At 43.5% G+C, this 20,062-nt stretch overlaps 1 protein-coding gene across 12 annotated transcripts in view; it reads left to right on the top strand.

Moving 5' to 3' along the window:
• The window catches only part of ZNF462 (zinc finger protein 462), a 161,923-nt gene that overhangs the window by 101,135 nt on the left and 40,726 nt on the right, over positions 1-20,062 (top strand). For 10 of the 12 annotated variants that reach the window (XR_003681164.2, XM_024126149.3, XM_007102431.4 and 7 more), the window contains one exon: positions 17,985-18,252. The exons of 1 other annotated variant lie outside the window; for it this stretch is intronic. Coding sequence is in view for 9 of the 11 variants with exons in the window: in XM_024126149.3 (XP_023981917.1) it covers positions 17,985-18,252 (268 nt within the window). In the remaining 2 variants the exon portion in view is untranslated. Of the gene's footprint in view, positions 1-17,984; positions 18,253-20,062 lie in introns of those variants that run through there. One more of the 12 variants, XM_028493713.2, reaches the window with a different exon arrangement.

Below are 20,062 nucleotides of genomic sequence, written 5' to 3'. Positions count from 1 at the left end.
AACCCGCGTCCCCCGCATCGGCAGGCGGACTCTCAACCACTGCGCCACCAGGGAAGCCCTGAGTTCAGTTTTGAAAGATGAGTTTGCCAGGCTGAGAAGTCGAAGAAGGATATTGCAAGAATGTACAAAGAAGCAGTGCAAAAAAGCACACAGAGTGAACGTTAGGAACTTTCCGTGCAGCAGCAGTGCTGAATGGGAGCAGTGTGGGTGTGGAGTGGGGTAGGTCTGGGAAGATGAAGGTGGGCCGGGGTACCGATGTTCAGAGTTTGGACATTTTTCTTGTACGAAGGCTTGAGTACCTTGATCATATTTGCTTTCAGAAAAGAAAGGGATCTTAGGGGGAGAAGACACTGGAAGATAGAAAGCCAGTTAGGAACGGCCTGCAACGCAAGGTCACACAAGCAACCACAGGGGCCTGAACAGAAGCAGTGGCTGTGGAACCATGAATGGGTCACAGATACGGGCTTTTTGGGAGGTTGAACCGGTAGGGCTTTTTCACTCACTGAATGTACAGAATGAAAGAGAAACGAATCAAGGATTTGTTCTGATTTTATTGACTGGGTGGATGGTGATGCCACTGGGGGAAAATGATACAGAGAAGCAAATGGGCTTGTCCCCGATTATAGGACCTAGTGAATTGCAAGTCCAGGAATTCTCTTTGTTTTAGGTCAGACTTGCCCTGAAAATATAGAGAAAAGGAGAACATGAAGCTTCATGCCAAATAAGGCCTTTGAGAGACCCTTTCAGTGAATTTAAGGATGATGGGATGCTAAATCTCAGCCCCTTTTCTCTTTTTTTTTGCTGTTTTTGTCATTTTGAAGACTAACTTTTTGTTTTGTTTTCCCTGATCATATTTCAAGGTTTTGTTTTTACTCATCAGAATGACAGGAAGTTTTCAGTGTGTGTTTCCTTCAAGTTTGGCCTCAACCTTATTTTCAGGATTAGGTGTTTGTTTTTCCGTTTGTCTCCATGACAACCAAGCCCAGAATTCCTATATATAGTCATCCAGTGCCCATTGTCCCCCCTGGCCATTGTATCATAATCTTGTACATCCAGGCCAGAGAACTCTACTGATGATAGAAGACAAGGAGGTGCCAGAGTCCTTGGCCTGGAGGTTTTCAAGGCATAATCAAAAGAAGGAAATAAAGTAACGTGGCTGCCGTTAGAGATTTATGTTCCCCTTTAGACGCCATCCAGGAGGAGTTGAAATGGCTTGTGTTCCAAGGCTTAGTTTCTAATACAGTTTTCCTTTGGAATGGCCCAGTGTTCTATCTGGAGAACCTTTTTGAGAGTCTTCAAAGGAAATACGTGGAAAGTTGAATTGGTGATTTGAAGTTGGTCATGTTCTGGATGCCACATTCTGCTCCCTGTTAATAGCAAGAAGTGAACAGCAGGTATCTTGAGAAAGAAATTGAGTTTCAAAGGAGTTCGGATAGAACCTAAGAAATCTTTTAAAATAAGTAAACCTCTTGAATCTGTGAATCATCTTGACAGCTCTATGCTACAAACAGTTCTCGTAACTTCAAACAGAGAGACAGACAGAGGTACAGGATTGAATTTAAGAAAGTTGTTCGCAAATTCAATCCAGGAAACATTTTCTTAAGTACTTTTTTGAATGAAAGGACCATGAGTCTCTGGCTGTAAAAGCACGTAAGATACTATTCCTGTCAATCTAAAATGTAAGCCCCACGAGGGCAAGGATCCTTGCTGGTTTTTTTCACTGATGTATCCCAAATACCTAGAAGTGCCTGGTACACAGAAGCCTCTCAGTAAGTATTTTCTGAATTAATATAAAATAGGGTCAAACATATAGATAGATACGGTTGAAACTTATTTGATATAATCAAGACCTAGTTTCTCAGTGATATTTGCAAATTTCTTAATGCAGGGAATCCTTTTAAAAATGGTTTAAGCATTTTATTTTCACTTAAAGATGCATTCATTCACCAGGATTGTGCTGTAGGTTTCAAGCTTGTGTATTTGAGTCTGGGTCTTGTGATGGGCGTTCCCCGTTTTCTCTCTTGCATAAACTGTAATCACCTTTACTACTTCCAGTTTCAGTTTCTTTTAAGTGGAATGATAATTTAGACATTTGTGGAACAGTCTTAGAGCAGAGTCCTTCTAGACTTCGGTGTTCTCCTCAATCTTTTATCTTGCCAAAATGTAATTTGACAGTAATTTTTTTTTTTTAGCAACTTGACTTTCTCAAATCTTTTCCAAGCACTTAATGTAGCTCTCATAGAAATGGCAACTTTTATACCCATCTTTCATCATTTTAGGTAATATTAATTAAATTGAATAAGCTCAGTAACAAATATAAATATAACAGGTAAACAGGTACAAAGAAGTTTGGGGGAAAATAAAACTGATTTTTGTTAGCATGAACTCAACTGCTGGAAGCAGAGGTGGATGGGGCTGCTGCAGAGAGTGCTCCAACAACCAGCCCGGACCCTGTTGCCATGGGATGTTTTAAGGTCAAAGGCATAGAGAGACAAGGCCGAGTTTGTTGGTGGAGGTTGCTTAAGAGAACATATATAAGTGTAAGCTGAAGTATAATAAGATCCAGATGAAAATCACTATGTGTGTGTGTTGACAAAGCACAGAGGAGAGCAGGGTTCTGTCTGGATTTTGTTGGGGGAAAGCCTCACAGAGTAGGTGACATTTCAGCTGGGTTTTGAAGGATGGGTAGGGATTTGCCAGGCATAAAGAAGAGGAAGAGAATCAGGGAGCCCTTGATCAAGGATTCCCAATGATGAGATATGCAGAAAGTGCATGGAGTTGGGAATTAGCCAAAAGTGAGGCTGGAAACATAGGCTGAGACCAGACTGCAGAGCTGTATGTACCAAGGAGTAGGCTTTATCCTTGAGCCCTGGGGCATAATCACATCATACTCATGTAAGTGATATACATTATATGTCTGTGACATGTATGCTGGCCAAACTAGAACAGATCTTGGAGGAAGGAAGACCAGCTAGGAGGTTGTTAAAGAGTTGCCCGTATGGGATCTGAGGACGTGAATGAACAGTGGGAAAGGTAGGCAGGGCCCTGGAGAGGAATATGATTGGAGGTAAGAAATGACACGTGTCTCTGGGATGTGGTACCTGGTGAAATGTGCTGCCACAGGAAACATCTGACAGCCTGAAGGAGGAATCCCACAGTTTGAGCTTGAACGAAGTGGTGAGCCATTGACTCAACAGTCAGAACGCCGACGGAGATGCGTGAGCAAAGATGGTGGCCGCCTGCAGCATGTTGAGTTTAAGGCGTCCGCCAGACAGAGTTTTTCAGCTTTAGGTGAAGACTCAGACCATGTCTAAGCTCACTGGTAAGCAGGAGGATTCTCTATCTCGTCACCAGCAGGTGCTTGGGTTGCTATCCCGTACATGGAAATACTTGGACCCTTTTTGTCCTTTGCCTGAGTTTCTTAGCCATTGTATGATAGGAGTTGATGCCATTCCCAAAGCTTCCTGCCTGTTAACTAAAGTTTGTCTTTAGCTGCTCTCTTGTCATTGTTGGTGTGCCTTTCTCAGTTTTTCTAGGAGCAGTGGGCAGTATTTCCAGCATATTTGGGTCCCAACCCAACCCCTATACTTTGGGCATTTACCATATTTGTTGTTAAATTATCTACAGGTAATATTCTGTTTCTGGTTTCTTATGCTACCAACCTTCAGTTGCCAAATCACCTGCTTTTCTGGAGAAAGTTACAGTCTGTGCATCATTTTGAACTCTATGCTATTTTAGGACTTGAAGATTTAAAATCCGTCCTTATGCAATCTCCCTCACCCTCCGATGTACATATTTTTCTGCTCAGGTTCATCCTCTGATCTTTATTTCTTTTCTCTGTAGGAATTAAGTCACTTTTGTTGTTGTTGTTGTGATAAGAATGTAGTTGTTTAATTTCTATTTGTGACTTAAGGTGGAGGTGTGGTGCATTGAACATTTAGGTAGCTTCACGTCTGGTAGTGATTTCATTAATTAACACACTAGCTAATACTAATCACGTTTATTAATGGAACTCAAGGTTCTCTTGACGTCCTCCCTCCATCTCCCTCACTCCTACTTCCGTCGGTCACCAAGTACTGCTGGTACTGCTGATTCTGTCTTCTTCTCCACTAGGTCTTTGGAGATAAGGTGGCTCCATTGAGACTTTTTTTTTTTTTTCTTTGCAGTGTATCACAAGCAGTTATTTACACGTCTCTCTGAGACAGTGAGTTGCTTGAGGGCAGGGACCATGTCCTACTGTTCCAGAACAGGGTCACCCATTGACTTAGATGTTCAATAAATGCTTGCCGAATGAATGGGTGTCATTTAACCATTTGCTCCCCTGGCCGCCTCTAAAATTTGCTTGTCTAAAATCCTTTTGTCTTTTATTTTCTCCTGGTACTGGATTTGCCCTGACCAAAGAGCCTCTCTCCCAAGTCTGCATGAACATCTAGCTCAAATATAATTAACTGTGGTTGCTGGCACCAAGGTACTGCTGCCACTTTTTCGCCTTCACTCACACCCTCTCTGCGGAGCTGCGGAAAATTGAGAATTGATCCTCCCGTACAGCTTCCTTTTCAGATCACTCAGCGCATAAGGGAGCTGTCCTCTCTGCTGCTCCCACAATTTACTGCCCAATTGATTCTTACTCTTCCCCGTGTCTTCCTTAATCTTGCAGTAGTTAAACTCTCCTGTTACTGTTCATTTGTTCTCTTTGCCCCTTTTATTCCTTCAGTCAGTGGAGTAAGTGTGTTAGACACGGAGCAGGCGTATATCTTCATAGCAGCCAGCTACTCTGTGTTTCTCCTAGTAGATCGGGGCTCCTAGAAGCCATCCCTCACAGCTGCTTCTTTTTTTTTTTGGCTGTGCCATGTGGCTTGTGGGATCTTAGTTCCCTGACCAGAGATTGAACCCGGGCCCCCAGCAGTGAAAGCGCCGAGTCCTAACTACAGGACTGCCAGGGGATTCCTTCCTCGCACCTTCTTTGACTTTGAGTCCCTAGAGCCTGCCTGTGGCCTGACACGAAGAGGGTGTCGAATATTTTGTTGGATCAGAATGTTCAAGAGGGCTTCATTCTGTCATGTTTATTGTTCTTCCAGAGTTCACTTATTTTTCGTTTGCTATAAAATAGATTTCCAGTGATTATTTCTGTGCTGGCTAGTCTCTGGAGAAAAAAGAAAAGAAAACAAAACCAAACCCTTTGAACGGATACTTACCTGGGTTTGGCTGGAATCCTGGGGGGCTGGAATGAGAGCCAGAAATTTCCCATTTCTCCCGAAACCTGACTGAATGAGAGGGGTAGGAGGTCTCATCTGAAACTCAGCCCTTCCCCGGTTTGAAATCCTGAGCTGTCCAAGAGCCACCGGAAAACACCCATCTCCCATTTGTATTCGTGTACCTTTCTTTTCCCAGCCAGATCCCCCCTGAGGAATGTTAGAGCATTATCTTTCGTGGGCAGTTTATCCAGCATCTAACTTAAGCATGCCACTTGGGCAGGCACGTCTCCAGTTCTGGGTATTTGCAGTGCTTACCTGTGTAGCGTGCTTATAGAAATGTCCCCTGGGTGGTCCCTTTTTTTTTTGTTTTTATAAAGCATTTTGAAATTTTGGATATTCTTTTTCTTTCCCGGGAATCTTACTTTGTTGATTCTTTTTTCCCATGTGCTCTGAAATGCTGGTTTTAGTGTTTTCTTTGGTATTCAGTTTAATGTTATTTTCTCTTTGTGATCATTTCTACCTAGTCTGATGTTACTTTCTCAACTATTTCAGCCTTACTGCCATCTTCTCTCTCTCTCTTCTCTGCTGTGTGTTTCTTGCTGATGGAACGCTCAGATATGCTTTCATGTTCTTCTGACTTGCATCACGGGACCCCGGAGGTCAACCCATTGAGTCAGATGCCTGATAGACAAGTTTCAGATTTTAGAGTCAGAGAGATCTTTGTTCCAATCCTACCTCTGCCTCTCGGTAGCTGGGCCAACCATTCTCAGCCCCAGCCATCTCATGGGTAAAATTGGCATGAGAACCTACGCCGTACACCGTAGTGGTGAGAATTCGTTGTTGGCTGTTCAGTAACTTCCAAAGCCCCACCTAGATGTGCTGTGACCATCCATTCTACAGTTCTGTTATGATCTTGCTTTTATAAAATCATTTTCCTATTATGGACAGTTTACAAAATGGATAGCTCCATATAACTTAGCTAAATTTATTTTATAACTGCAATTATAAATCATAATTTAATTTCCAAAACTTTGCACGTAAATAAAGTCACAAGTCAGAGACCGACGCTCTTTTCTGAGACTGCACATCTCAGGGATGGGTTAAGAATGGATGGACCAATGCCCTCTTTGCTGTTGGCTCCATCGTGGATATTCCTGGCCAAAGAGGCGGTAAAGATGTAACCTGTACTCCTGTGCTTTAGCTGCTGTATGTTCCCATGACCACAGATCGGGCTCTGCAAGCACAGTGTTTTTCCTTCCCTTTTCTTAAGCTTGGAATGAAAGAAAAGAGTCTTAATGATGATTTTTAACTTATGTGACATGCCCTTCACTGCTGAGAATCTGTTTGTCTTTCTAACCTGGGCACAAAAGCATCCTCTTCTGCTCTTCTTTCTGGCTATGCTTCGTGAACAAACTGGGATTTTATGTAGCTCAGCAAGTGGGCTTTTTTAGGACCAGTGGAATCAGACACACTCACGTCTTTGTCACTTTAGAGCCTGAAGTGCTAAAATTGTACATTATTCACAAACTCCAAGTGAGAGCAAGGAAGAGTGTGTCTTGGCACCAGAGAGGACGGTAAAGCTCTCAGAAGACCCAAAAAGTTATCACCTGGGCATTATTTCAAGTGTATCCTAAGTGGTGGGATTTGCTTCTTTCCGTAAGTAAACCTGTCTATCTGATTTTAACCAGGAAAGAAGGATTTTATGACACGGGTACATACAGGTGTTCTTTTCACACTGCCATTTGTGAAGCGTGATGAGCTGTCCTTTCTTGCAATGCTTTCTCCAAGACTTCTAGCATTTTTATTTCAAGTTTCATATCACATAGAAACACTCGTGTTAAAATTGAGAATGCGTTTTTTGAGATGGGTGGAATGATATGCCATAGACCCTAGAAACAAGCAAAATGTGTTGAGTCAGACTCCTCTCCCTTTGGGGAGTTTACCCAAGAGAGTCTTACGTGTGCTCTAGGTTGGGGGTGGCAGAAGGTAGGGGAGACAGATTGACCTGGTTTGTCTTCTGAGTAGGAGCCAGTTTGTAATTTTGTTATAAAGGGACTGGAGCTGTCCGGTGCCTTGTGTCTGAGTCTTGGAGGCCGTGGTGGCTGCTTACTGAGAAATGGGCTGTTCCTTTGTTTTGGTCTCTGGGGAGATTTGTGGATGGTCGGCCGGTCAGGGCAGTCGGACCTGACTTCGGCCTTGCTGGTCCCAGGATTTCTTTCCTGTAGAGCTGAGAGCAAACCAGGACCAGCACTGGCGAGAGGGCAGGGCTGGCCGGGGTACTGGCGTGGCAGTGCTTTCCCAGCAGCTCAGGTCCCAGTTAACAGGAGAGGCGGGCAGAGCGTGCTTTGTGCTTCATCGTGCGTGTGTCTGAAGCAGAAACTAGTCTTGAGAGCCTAAACAGAAAACATCTCAAACAGTCCATGAAATGGTGAACAAACCTGCTGTTGAAAGAAAGAATGAGAAGTTGACAATTGCATTATTGTGATCCTGAGTGGGTTCATGGGCTAGGGTCGAGGAATAAGGAAAAAGGGGATAAAAAGAATCGGGTGAAATGAATTCAGTTGTGTTATGTCTTTCTTCCTTTGTCTTCAGTTTACACCTGGTAATGAACCCATGGAGGCCCGGAGATACTGTTCGAGTTTTCCTTTTGGCGGTGTGTGTGTGTGTGTGTGTGTGTGTGTGTGTGTGTGTGTGTGTGGCACGTGGGATCCTCCCAGACCGGGGCGCGAACCCGGTTCCCCTGCATCGGCAGGCGGACGCGCAACCACTGCGCCACCAGGGAAGCCCTCATCTGTTTTAAAGTTTAGACGTTTGGCTGATTTAGGGTGAAAGCCAGAAATTATGCCTGTGACTTCTTGGGATGGTCATGGATCATGAATTTCCTGCCATTCAAATACTCAAATGTTTCAGAAGCCATTCTCCAGATAATCAAGAAAGACCCAGGCTTGTTTCAGTAAAAGTGGATCACTGTTTCAATGGGGCGGCTCTGTTAACCACAGTGTTCAAGGAGAGAGTGACATTTGGTTAATTGGATTTTCCTGTTAAATCTGAGTTTCCCAGAGCACTTTTTCCAGTTTGAACTCTTTTTGGATCTTTATAACACGTTCATTGAGCACCTCTTTTGGGCCAGGCCCTGAACTAAGTTCTGGGATGTAATGAACTTTAAACAAGTTATGGGTGGGTAGTTGGATGGATGGATGCATGCACGGATGCGTGGATAGATATCCTGCTTGCAAAGAGATCATAATCTGGTGGAGGCGAAATAAATTAACCTGTATGCAGCATGCGTACTAGCAGGAAAGCCTGAAGGGGGAATAGAATAAGTGTATCTAGAAAGATCAGGGAAGATCTTCATGGTGATGGTAAATTTGAACTGAGTTCAGTTTTTATTTTATTTTATTTTATTTTATTTTGCGGTACGCGGGCCTCCCTCTGTTGTGGCTTCTCCCGTTGCGGAGCACAGGCTCCGGACGCGCAGGCTCAGCGGCCGTGGCTCACGGGCCCAGCCGCTCCGCGGCATGTGAGATCTTCCCGGACCGGGGCGCGAACCCGCGTCCCCCGCATCGGCAGGCGGACTCTCAACCACTGCGCCACCAGGGAAGCCCTGAGTTCAGTTTTGAAAGATGAGTTTGCCAGGCTGAGAAGTCGAAGAAGGATATTGCAAGAATGTACAAAGAAGCAGTGCAAAAAAGCACACAGAGTGAACGTTAGGAACTTTCCGTGCAGCAGCAGTGCTGAATGGGAGCAGTGTGGGTGTGGAGTGGGGTAGGTCTGGGAAGATGAAGGTGGGCCGGGGTACCGATGTTCAGAGTTTGGACATTTTTCTTGTACGAAGGCTTGAGTACCTTGATCATATTTGCTTTCAGAAAAGAAAGGGATCTTAGGGGGAGAAGACACTGGAAGATAGAAAGCCAGTTAGGAACGGCCTGCAACGCAAGGTCACACAAGCAACCACAGGGGCCTGAACAGAAGCAGTGGCTGTGGAACCATGAATGGGTCACAGATACGGGCTTTTTGGGAGGTTGAACCGGTAGGGCTTTTTCACTCACTGAATGTACAGAATGAAAGAGAAACGAATCAAGGATTTGTTCTGATTTTATTGACTGGGTGGATGGTGATGCCACTGGGGGAAAATGATACAGAGAAGCAAATGGGCTTGTCCCCGATTATAGGACCTAGTGAATTGCAAGTCCAGGAATTCTCTTTGTTTTAGGTCAGACTTGCCCTGAAAATATAGAGAAAAGGAGAACATGAAGCTTCATGCCAAATAAGGCCTTTGAGAGACCCTTTCAGTGAATTTAAGGATGATGGGATGCTAAATCTCAGCCCCTTTTCTCTTTTTTTTTGCTGTTTTTGTCATTTTGAAGACTAACTTTTTGTTTTGTTTTCCCTGATCATATTTCAAGGTTTTGTTTTTACTCATCAGAATGACAGGAAGTTTTCAGTGTGTGTTTCCTTCAAGTTTGGCCTCAACCTTATTTTCAGGATTAGGTGTTTGTTTTTCCGTTTGTCTCCATGACAACCAAGCCCAGAATTCCTATATATAGTCATCCAGTGCCCATTGTCCCCCCTGGCCATTGTATCATAATCTTGTACATCCAGGCCAGAGAACTCTACTGATGATAGAAGACAAGGAGGTGCCAGAGTCCTTGGCCTGGAGGTTTTCAAGGCATAATCAAAAGAAGGAAATAAAGTAACGTGGCTGCCGTTAGAGATTTATGTTCCCCTTTAGACGCCATCCAGGAGGAGTTGAAATGGCTTGTGTTCCAAGGCTTAGTTTCTAATACAGTTTTCCTTTGGAATGGCCCAGTGTTCTATCTGGAGAACCTTTTTGAGAGTCTTCAAAGGAAATACGTGGAAAGTTGAATTGGTGATTTGAAGTTGGTCATGTTCTGGATGCCACATTCTGCTCCCTGTTAATAGCAAGAAGTGAACAGCAGGTATCTTGAGAAAGAAATTGAGTTTCAAAGGAGTTCGGATAGAACCTAAGAAATCTTTTAAAATAAGTAAACCTCTTGAATCTGTGAATCATCTTGACAGCTCTATGCTACAAACAGTTCTCGTAACTTCAAACAGAGAGACAGACAGAGGTACAGGATTGAATTTAAGAAAGTTGTTTGCAAATTCAATCCAGGAAACATTTTCTTAAGTACTTTTTTGAATGAAAGGACCATGAGTCTCTGGCTGTAAAAGCACGTAAGATACTATTCCTGTCAATCTAAAATGTAAGCCCCACGAGGGCAAGGATCCTTGCTGGTTTTTTTCACTGATGTATCCCAAATACCTAGAAGTGCCTGGTACACAGAAGCCTCTCAGTAAGTATTTTCTGAATTAATATAAAATAGGGTCAAACATATAGATAGATACGGTTGAAACTTATTTGATATAATCAAGACCTAGTTTCTCAGTGATATTTGCAAATTTCTTAATGCAGGGAATCCTTTTAAAAATGGTTTAAGCATTTTATTTTCACTTAAAGATGCATTCATTCACCAGGATTGTGCTGTAGGTTTCAAGCTTGTGTATTTGAGTCTGGGTCTTGTGATGGGCGTTCCCCGTTTTCTCTCTTGCATAAACTGTAATCACCTTTACTACTTCCAGTTTCAGTTTCTTTTAAGTGGAATGATAATTTAGACATTTGTGGAACAGTCTTAGAGCAGAGTCCTTCTAGACTTCTGTGTTCTCCTCAATCTTTTATCTTGCCAAAATGTAATTTGACAGTAATTTTTTTTTTTTAGCAACTTGACTTTCTCAAATCTTTTCCAAGCACTTAATGTAGCTCTCATAGAAATGGCAACTTTTATACCCATCTTTCATCATTTTAGGTAATATTAATTAAATTGAATAAGCTCAGTAACAAATATAAATATAACAGGTAAACAGGTACAAAGAAGTTTGGGGGAAAATAAAACTGATTTTTGTTAGCATGAACTCAACTGCTGGAAGCAGAGGTGGATGGGGCTGCTGCAGAGAGTGCTCCAACAACCAGCCCGGACCCTGTTGCCATGGGATGTTTTAAGGTCAAAGGCATAGAGAGACAAGGCCGAGTTTGTTGGTGGAGGTTGCTTAAGAGAACATATATAAGTGTAAGCTGAAGTATAATAAGATCCAGATGAAAATCACTATGTGTGTGTGTTGACAAAGCACAGAGGAGAGCAGGGTTCTGTCTGGATTTTGTTGGGGGAAAGCCTCACAGAGTAGGTGACATTTCAGCTGGGTTTTGAAGGATGGGTAGGGATTTGCCAGGCATAAAGAAGAGGAAGAGAATCAGGGAGCCCTTGATCAAGGATTCCCAATGATGAGATATGCAGAAAGTGCATGGAGTTGGGAATTAGCCAAAAGTGAGGCTGGAAACATAGGCTGAGACCAGACTGCAGAGCTGTATGTACCAAGGAGTAGGCTTTATCCTTGAGCCCTGGGGCATAATCACATCATACTCATGTAAGTGATATACATTATATGTCTGTGACATGTATGCTGGCCAAACTAGAACAGATCTTGGAGGAAGGAAGACCAGCTAGGAGGTTGTTAAAGAGTTGCCCGTATGGGATCTGAGGACGTGAATGAACAGTGGGAAAGGTAGGCAGGGCCCTGGAGAGGAATATGATTGGAGGTAAGAAATGACACGTGTCTCTGGGATGTGGTACCTGGTGAAATGTGCTGCCACAGGAAACATCTGACAGCCTGAAGGAGGAATCCCACAGTTTGAGCTTGAACGAAGTGGTGAGCCATTGACTCAACAGTCAGAACGCCGACGGAGATGCGTGAGCAAAGATGGTGGCCGCCTGCAGCATGTTGAGTTTAAGGCGTCCGCCAGACAGAGTTTTTCAGCTTTAGGTGAAGACTCAGACCATGTCTAAGCTCACTGGTAAGCAGGAGGATTCTCTATCTCGTCACCAGCAGGTGCTTGGGTTGCTATCCCGTACATGGAAATACTTGGACCCTTTTTGTCCTTTGCCTGAGTTTCTTAGCCATTGTATGATAGGAGTTGATGCCATTCCCAAAGCTTCCTGCCTGTTAACTAAAGTTTGTCTTTAGCTGCTCTCTTGTCATTGTTGGTGTGCCTTTCTCAGTTTTTCTAGGAGCAGTGGGCAGTATTTCCAGCATATTTGGGTCCCAACCCAACCCCTATACTTTGGGCATTTACCATATTTGTTGTTAAATTATCTACAGGTAATATTCTGTTTCTGGTTTCTTATGCTACCAACCTTCAGTTGCCAAATCACCTGCTTTTCTGGAGAAAGTTACAGTCTGTGCATCATTTTGAACTCTATGCTATTTTAGGACTTGAAGATTTAAAATCCGTCCTTATGCAATCTCCCTCACCCTCCGATGTACATATTTTTCTGCTCAGGTTCATCCTCTGATCTTTATTTCTTTTCTCTGTAGGAATTAAGTCACTTTTGTTGTTGTTGTTGTGATAAGAATGTAGTTGTTTAATTTCTATTTGTGACTTAAGGTGGAGGTGTGGTGCATTGAACATTTAGGTAGCTTCACGTCTGGTAGTGATTTCATTAATTAACACACTAGCTAATACTAATCACGTTTATTAATGGAACTCAAGGTTCTCTTGACGTCCTCCCTCCATCTCCCTCACTCCTACTTCCGTCGGTCACCAAGTACTGCTGGTACTGCTGATTCTGTCTTCTTCTCCACTAGGTCTTTGGAGATAAGGTGGCTCCATTGAGACTTTTTTTTTTTTTTCTTTGCAGTGTATCACAAGCAGTTATTTACACGTCTCTCTGAGACAGTGAGTTGCTTGAGGGCAGGGACCATGTCCTACTGTTCCAGAACAGGGTCACCCATTGACTTAGATGTTCAATAAATGCTTGCCGAATGAATGGGTGTCATTTAACCATTTGCTCCCCTGGCCGCCTCTAAAATTTGCTTGTCTAAAATCCTTTTGTCTTTTATTTTCTCCTGGTACTGGATTTGCCCTGACCAAAGAGCCTCTCTCCCAAGTCTGCATGAACATCTAGCTCAAATATAATTAACTGTGGTTGCTGGCACCAAGGTACTGCTGCCACTTTTTCGCCTTCACTCACACCCTCTCTGCGGAGCTGCGGAAAATTGAGAATTGATCCTCCCGTACAGCTTCCTTTTCAGATCACTCAGCGCATAAGGGAGCTGTCCTCTCTGCTGCTCCCACAATTTACTGCCCAATTGATTCTTACTCTTCCCCGTGTCTTCCTTAATCTTGCAGTAGTTAAACTCTCCTGTTACTGTTCATTTGTTCTCTTTGCCCCTTTTATTCCTTCAGTCAGTGGAGTAAGTGTGTTAGACACGGAGCAGGCGTATATCTTCATAGCAGCCAGCTACTCTGTGTTTCTCCTAGTAGATCGGGGCTCCTAGAAGCCATCCCTCACAGCTGCTTCTTTTTTTTTTTGGCTGTGCCATGTGGCTTGTGGGATCTTAGTTCCCTGACCAGAGATTGAACCCGGGCCCCCAGCAGTGAAAGCGCCGAGTCCTAACTACAGGACTGCCAGGGGATTCCTTCCTCGCACCTTCTTTGACTTTGAGTCCCTAGAGCCTGCCTGTGGCCTGACACGAAGAGGGTGTCGAATATTTTGTTGGATCAGAATGTTCAAGAGGGCTTCATTCTGTCATGTTTATTGTTCTTCCAGAGTTCACTTATTTTTCGTTTGCTATAAAATAGATTTCCAGTGATTATTTCTGTGCTGGCTAGTCTCTGGAGAAAAAAGAAAAGAAAACAAAACCAAACCCTTTGAACGGATACTTACCTGGGTTTGGCTGGAATCCTGGGGGGCTGGAATGAGAGCCAGAAATTTCCCATTTCTCCCGAAACCTGACTGAATGAGAGGGGTAGGAGGTCTCATCTGAAACTCAGCCCTTCCCCGGTTTGAAATCCTGAGCTGTCCAAGAGCCACCGGAAAACACCCATCTCCCATTTGTATTCGTGTACCTTTCTTTTCCCAGCCAGATCCCCCCTGAGGAATGTTAGAGCATTATCTTTCGTGGGCAGTTTATCCAGCATCTAACTTAAGCATGCCACTTGGGCAGGCACGTCTCCAGTTCTGGGTATTTGCAGTGCTTACCTGTGTAGCGTGCTTATAGAAATGTCCCCTGGGTGGTCCCTTTTTTTTTTGTTTTTATAAAGCATTTTGAAATTTTGGATATTCTTTTTCTTTCCCGGGAATCTTACTTTGTTGATTCTTTTTTCCCATGTGCTCTGAAATGCTGGTTTTAGTGTTTTCTTTGGTATTCAGTTTAATGTTATTTTCTCTTTGTGATCATTTCTACCTAGTCTGATGTTACTTTCTCAACTATTTCAGCCTTACTGCCATCTTCTCTCTCTCTCTTCTCTGCTGTGTGTTTCTTGCTGATGGAACGCTCAGATATGCTTTCATGTTCTTCTGACTTGCATCACGGGACCCCGGAGGTCAACCCATTGAGTCAGATGCCTGATAGACAAGTTTCAGATTTTAGAGTCAGAGAGATCTTTGTTCCAATCCTACCTCTGCCTCTCGGTAGCTGGGCCAACCATTCTCAGCCCCAGCCATCTCATGGGTAAAATTGGCATGAGAACCTACGCCGTACACCGTAGTGGTGAGAATTCGTTGTTGGCTGTTCAGTAACTTCCAAAGCCCCACCTAGATGTGCTGTGACCATCCATTCTACAGTTCTGTTATGATCTTGCTTTTATAAAATCATTTTCCTATTACGGACAGTTTACAAAATGGATAGCTCCATATAACTTAGCTAAATTTATTTTATAACTGCAATTATAAATCATAATTTAATTTCCAAAACTTTGCACGTAAATAAAGTCACAAGTCAGAGACCGACACTCTTTTCTGAGACTGCACATCTCAGGGATGGGTTAAGAATGGATGGACCAATGCCCTCTTTGCTGTTGGCTCCATCGTGGATATTCCTGGCCAAAGAGGCGGTAAAGATGTAACCTGTACTCCTGTGCTTTAGCTGCTGTATGTTCCCATGACCACAGATCGGGCTCTGCAAGCACAGTGTTTTTCCTTCCCTTTTCTTAAGCTTGGAATGAAAGAAAAGAGTCTTAATGATGATTTTTAACTTATGTGACATGCCCTTCACTGCTGAGAATCTGTTTGTCTTTCTAACCTGGGCACAAAAGCATCCTCTTCTGCTCTTCTTTCTGGCTATGCTTCGTGAACAAACTGGGATTTTATGTAGCTCAGCAAGTGGGCTTTTTTAGGATCAGTGGAATCAGACACACTCACGTCTTTGTCACTTTAGAGCCTGAAGTGCTAAAATTGTACATTATTCACAAACTCCAAGTGAGAGCAAGGAAGAGTGTGTCTTGGCACCAGAGAGGACGGTAAAGCTCTCAGAAGACCCAAAAAGTTATCACCTGGGCATTATTTCAAGTGTATCCTAAGTGGTGGGATTTGCTTCTTTCCGTAAGTAAACCTGTCTATCTGATTTTAACCAGGAAAGAAGGATTTTATGACACGGGTACATACAGGTGTTCTTTTCACACTGCCATTTGTGAAGCGTGATGAGCTGTCCTTTCTTGCAATGCTTTCTCCAAGACTTCTAGCATTTTTATTTCAAGTTTCATATCACATAGAAACACTCGTGTTAAAATTGAGAATGCGTTTTTTGAGATGGGTGGAATGATATGCCATAGACCCTAGAAACAAGCAAAATGTGTTGAGTCAGACTCCTCTCCCTTTGGGGAGTTTACCCAAGAGAGTCTTACGTGTGCTCTAGGTTGGGGGTGGCAGAAGGTAGGGGAGACAGATTGACCTGGTTTGTCTTCTGAGTAGGAGCCAGTTTGTAATTTTGTTATAAAGGGACTGGAGCTGTCCGGTGCCTTGTGTCTGAGTCTTGGAGGCCGTGGTGGCTGCTTACTGAGAAATGGGCTGTTCCTTTGTTTTGGTCTCTGGGGAGATTTGTGGATGGTCGGCCGGTCAGGGCAGTCGGACCTGACTTCGGCCTTGCTGGTCCCAGGATTTCTTTCCTGTAGAGCTGAGAGCAAACCAGGACCAGCACTGGCGAGAGGGCAGGGCTGGCCGGGGTACTGGCGTGGCAGTGCTTTCCCAGCAGCTCAGGTCCCAGTTAACAGGAGAGGCGGGCAGAGCGTGCTTTGTGCTTCATCGTGCGTGTGTCTGAAGCAGAAACTAGTCTTGAGAGCCTAAACAGAAAACATCTCAAACAGTCCATGAAATGGTGAACAAACCTGCTGTTGAAAGAAAGAATGAGAAGTTGACAATTGCATTATTGTGATCCTGAGTGGGTTCATGGGCTAGGGTCGAGGAATAAGGAAAAAGGGGATAAAAAGAATCGGGTGAAATGAATTCAGTTGTGTTATGTCTTTCTTCCTTTGTCTTCAGTTTACACCTGGTAATGAACCCATGGAGGCCCGGAGATACTGTTCGAGTTTTCCTTTTGGCGGTGTGTGTGTGTGTGTGTGTGTGTGTGTGTGTGTGTGTGTGTGTGTGTGTGTGTGCGCGCGTGTGCGCGCGTGCACAAATACTGAGGAATATTAATTGAGGAGGGGAGGAGGAAACAAGAAGGGAAGGAATTTTAGTATTTTGAAGACAAGAGGTGACCCCACAATAAGGGAGCTGCTCTGAGGCCGATGGGATGGATGGTACCAGTCTCATCAAATATGGGTTTTACAGAGCCCCCCTGCGTGTCCCGCCTGGGGAAATCACACTTTGGAAAATTGGGTGTCCATCAAATCAGGAGGAGGCTGGTACAGTTTCTGTCCCGTTTCCCCCCTGCTTTTTGAAAGGCTTAAGAAAAGAGTCCTTTGTTTTCCTTTCAAGGAAAGTTAACACTGAAATTCATCTGTGTGGGATTCACAGACTCCATTTGTGTCATTTATGGGCAGTTGTAGGTTATAGAGGACAATGGTGGTGATAATGCTGGTGAATTCCTGACCTCAACATTCAGAGCAGCCTGTTGGGAAAAGGTTCAAGACCTTTTTTTCTTTTCACTTTCTCTCTCTTTTTTAAAAGAACTTTAAAAAAATTACTGTTTAAGGAAGAAACTGAGATTTTCCCACCTCCCGTCTACATTAGATTTCCCCACCACATGACATTGGAGCGTCACAGGCTTAAGGTTTGTGCCTGTCACTTCCAGCATTTTCCTCCGAATTGCAAGCTTTCAAATACCTTTCCGGGAAACTTGTTTGGAATTTCATTTTAATGGGATTTATGAATAAATCTCCATCCTAATGCTGACTAAGCTTTAAACATCCATTCCTGGAGAACACTATTGGATTTTTATATTTTAAAATTTAAATCACTCGACAGTGAAGGCATAAAACACTTTTATATTTGTGAGTGCCATGTTGCTTGAGCATTTCTGTTAAAGACTTTTTTTTTTTTTTTTTTTTTTTTTCTCCTCCCGGTTGGCTTGAATAATTCTGGGCTGCAAAGGAGGAGATATTGCATCTTCTGCTTTTCCTTTCTCATGTGGATGCCTGTGTACATTGTGCGGGTTTATTTATCTCACCTACGGGGATGGGTATTCTGTGGCAGCCTGTTGCCACGCTGCAATTTCCTTTAAAAAACCAGTTTACTTTCTTCCTTCACTTTGAAACCTTTAACCTCAGAATTTTATTTTTAAATGCTGTGAGCCCTCAAAGTCAGAGTAAAAGAAGTGACGCTTCCTCCCTCCCTGCCCGTCCCCAGAGATGCGTTGTAGAGAATGTAAATGAAAGCTGGGATCATAGTCAACCCCTTTAAAAGAAAATACTCAGAATGAATGTTGGGGGTTTCAAGTGTCAAACCTCCACTGTGTTCTTTGGGTCTGGTGTCATCTCCCCGCATCTGTCCGCAGACTCATCCTACTCCGAGCCTCCGGATGTTCAGCAGCAGTTGAACCACTATCAATCCGCTGCTCTGGCGAGAAACAACAGCCGTGTTAGCCCCGTGCCTCTTTCTGGAGCTGCGGGGGGCACCGAGCAGAAGATGGAAGCTGTACTTCACTGCGAATTCTGTGAATTCTCCTCGGGCTACATCCAGAGCATCAGGCGCCATTACAGGGACAAGCATGGTGGGAAGAAGCTCTTCAAGTGCAAAGACTGCTCCTTTTACACAGGCTTTAAGTAAGTGGCATGAAGAACAGCCTTGAAAAACCAAGGTGGCTGCACCCACTTCACCCCTCACCATACTCTTCCCTTTCACTTTCCTATCTGGAGCTCATGGGAGGCCCTGCCTGTGGGATGAAGAAGGGGTTGTTGGGTCCAGTCTTCACAAGAGGAGGCTAGTTCCAGAAGACTGTCTTTGGGGGTTTGGGGAAGAGAGCTTATAGAGCTATATCAGAACAAATGAGTTTAAAAATCAGAGCAAATGGGCTCCAAGGAGTGTGAGATCATGGCAAAGGATTTCCCTGACCCAGTATGTAAAACAGTGAGTGTTTTCCCTTTGGAAAACCACACCCTCATGCTCACCTTTTATTTTCTTTGTCTTTGGGGGAAAAAAAAAATCTTCTCGGAAGCAAGGTCAAAGTCAAGAGAGAACATCAGCAGTAGTGACACCCCTGCTACCCTTGTAGAGATTTCTTATTTCTTAAGATCATATTATTGACAGACACCCAGAGAACCAAGACTCCACACTGGGAAGACTAAACTTGAACCATCACAGAGAGATTGTTCCCATCTAGAAAAAAGATAATCCAGAGTCACCTTTGCTCCTGTGTATGACAAAGATTGGAATGCTTCCTATCATTTAATCTAAACTCCTGTGATTTCATCTCATCCTGGGAGATACTGTTTAGGTTCATGGTTACGAGTATAGAATATGGAGCCTGACTACCTGGCTTGGAACTCCAGCTTTGCCACCTACTGGCTGTGTGACTTTGGACAAGTTACTAAGCCTCTCTGTGTCTGGTTCCTTATCTGTTAAAAAAAAAAAAAAAAGACAATAATAGTACCTACCTCGTAGGGTGCTTGTGAGGAGTAAAAGAATGGTAAATGAAGCCATAAAGTGCTTAGCATGGTGCTTGGCACAAATGGACAAGTTACTAAGCCCCTCTGTGTCTGGTTCCTTATCTGTTAAAAAAAAAAAAAAAAAAGACAATAATAGTACCTACCTCGTAGGGTGCTTGTGAGGAGTAAAAGAATGGTAAATGAAGCCATAAAGTGCTTAGCATGGTGCTTGGCACAAAGGAAACACTAATAAGTGTTATTGTATCATAGAAAGCTTTTATAATAATATGAAATGCTATAGTACAGATATAAAGCTATTACCTGCCCCTGCTGCCGTCAGGGCCTGGGCTTTAGGTCACTCCAGTATTTCAGTACACGTTCCACACAGAGAGGCTGGTGAGTAGACTTCATGCCCCCCAAAAAACATGAACTGATAGAAAAACAAGTCTCTTTTCCACCAACATCTTAGTTGCTGGGATTTAATGGAAAATGTGTTACATCTCTGACTATTAACGTGGTTCAGTTGTTTTTGAGATAAATATGTATGTGACCTTAGAATTGAGAGAAGGCAAAAAGGACCCAGATAACAAGGGCCCACTGACAGGTGTACATGTCTCCCCAGAGAGAGGCACTCGGGTTAATAAGAAGGGGACCTTGCCCATTAAACTCTTGGTTTCATCCGTTTTTATGAGACATTTAAGGCTTTGTAAATTTTGAAGTTTTGAAAAGGATGGAGTGGGGAGGCAGTGGTACCCTCCGCCTTCGAGCTGGTACAACAGCTCTGAGTTTCCTTTACGTGGTCATCAACCGTCCTGACTTCCTAAGCAACCTGCCCCCCCGTTCCCTGGGAAGAGTCACCGAGGCAGCTGATAAATCTTCCCAGCTTCAAAACAGTCCCTCTCCTTCTGAGCTTGATGAGAAATATGTTCTCGTAGGGATTTTGTTTTATATATATATATATATATATATATATATATATATATATATA

The sequence above is a fragment of the Physeter macrocephalus genome, chromosome 9, assembly GCF_002837175.3.
Source record: "Physeter macrocephalus isolate SW-GA chromosome 9, ASM283717v5, whole genome shotgun sequence".
NCBI classification, from domain to species: Eukaryota; Metazoa; Chordata; class Mammalia; order Artiodactyla; family Physeteridae; genus Physeter; species Physeter macrocephalus.
This window is presented reverse-complemented; position numbering and strand designations above follow the sequence as displayed.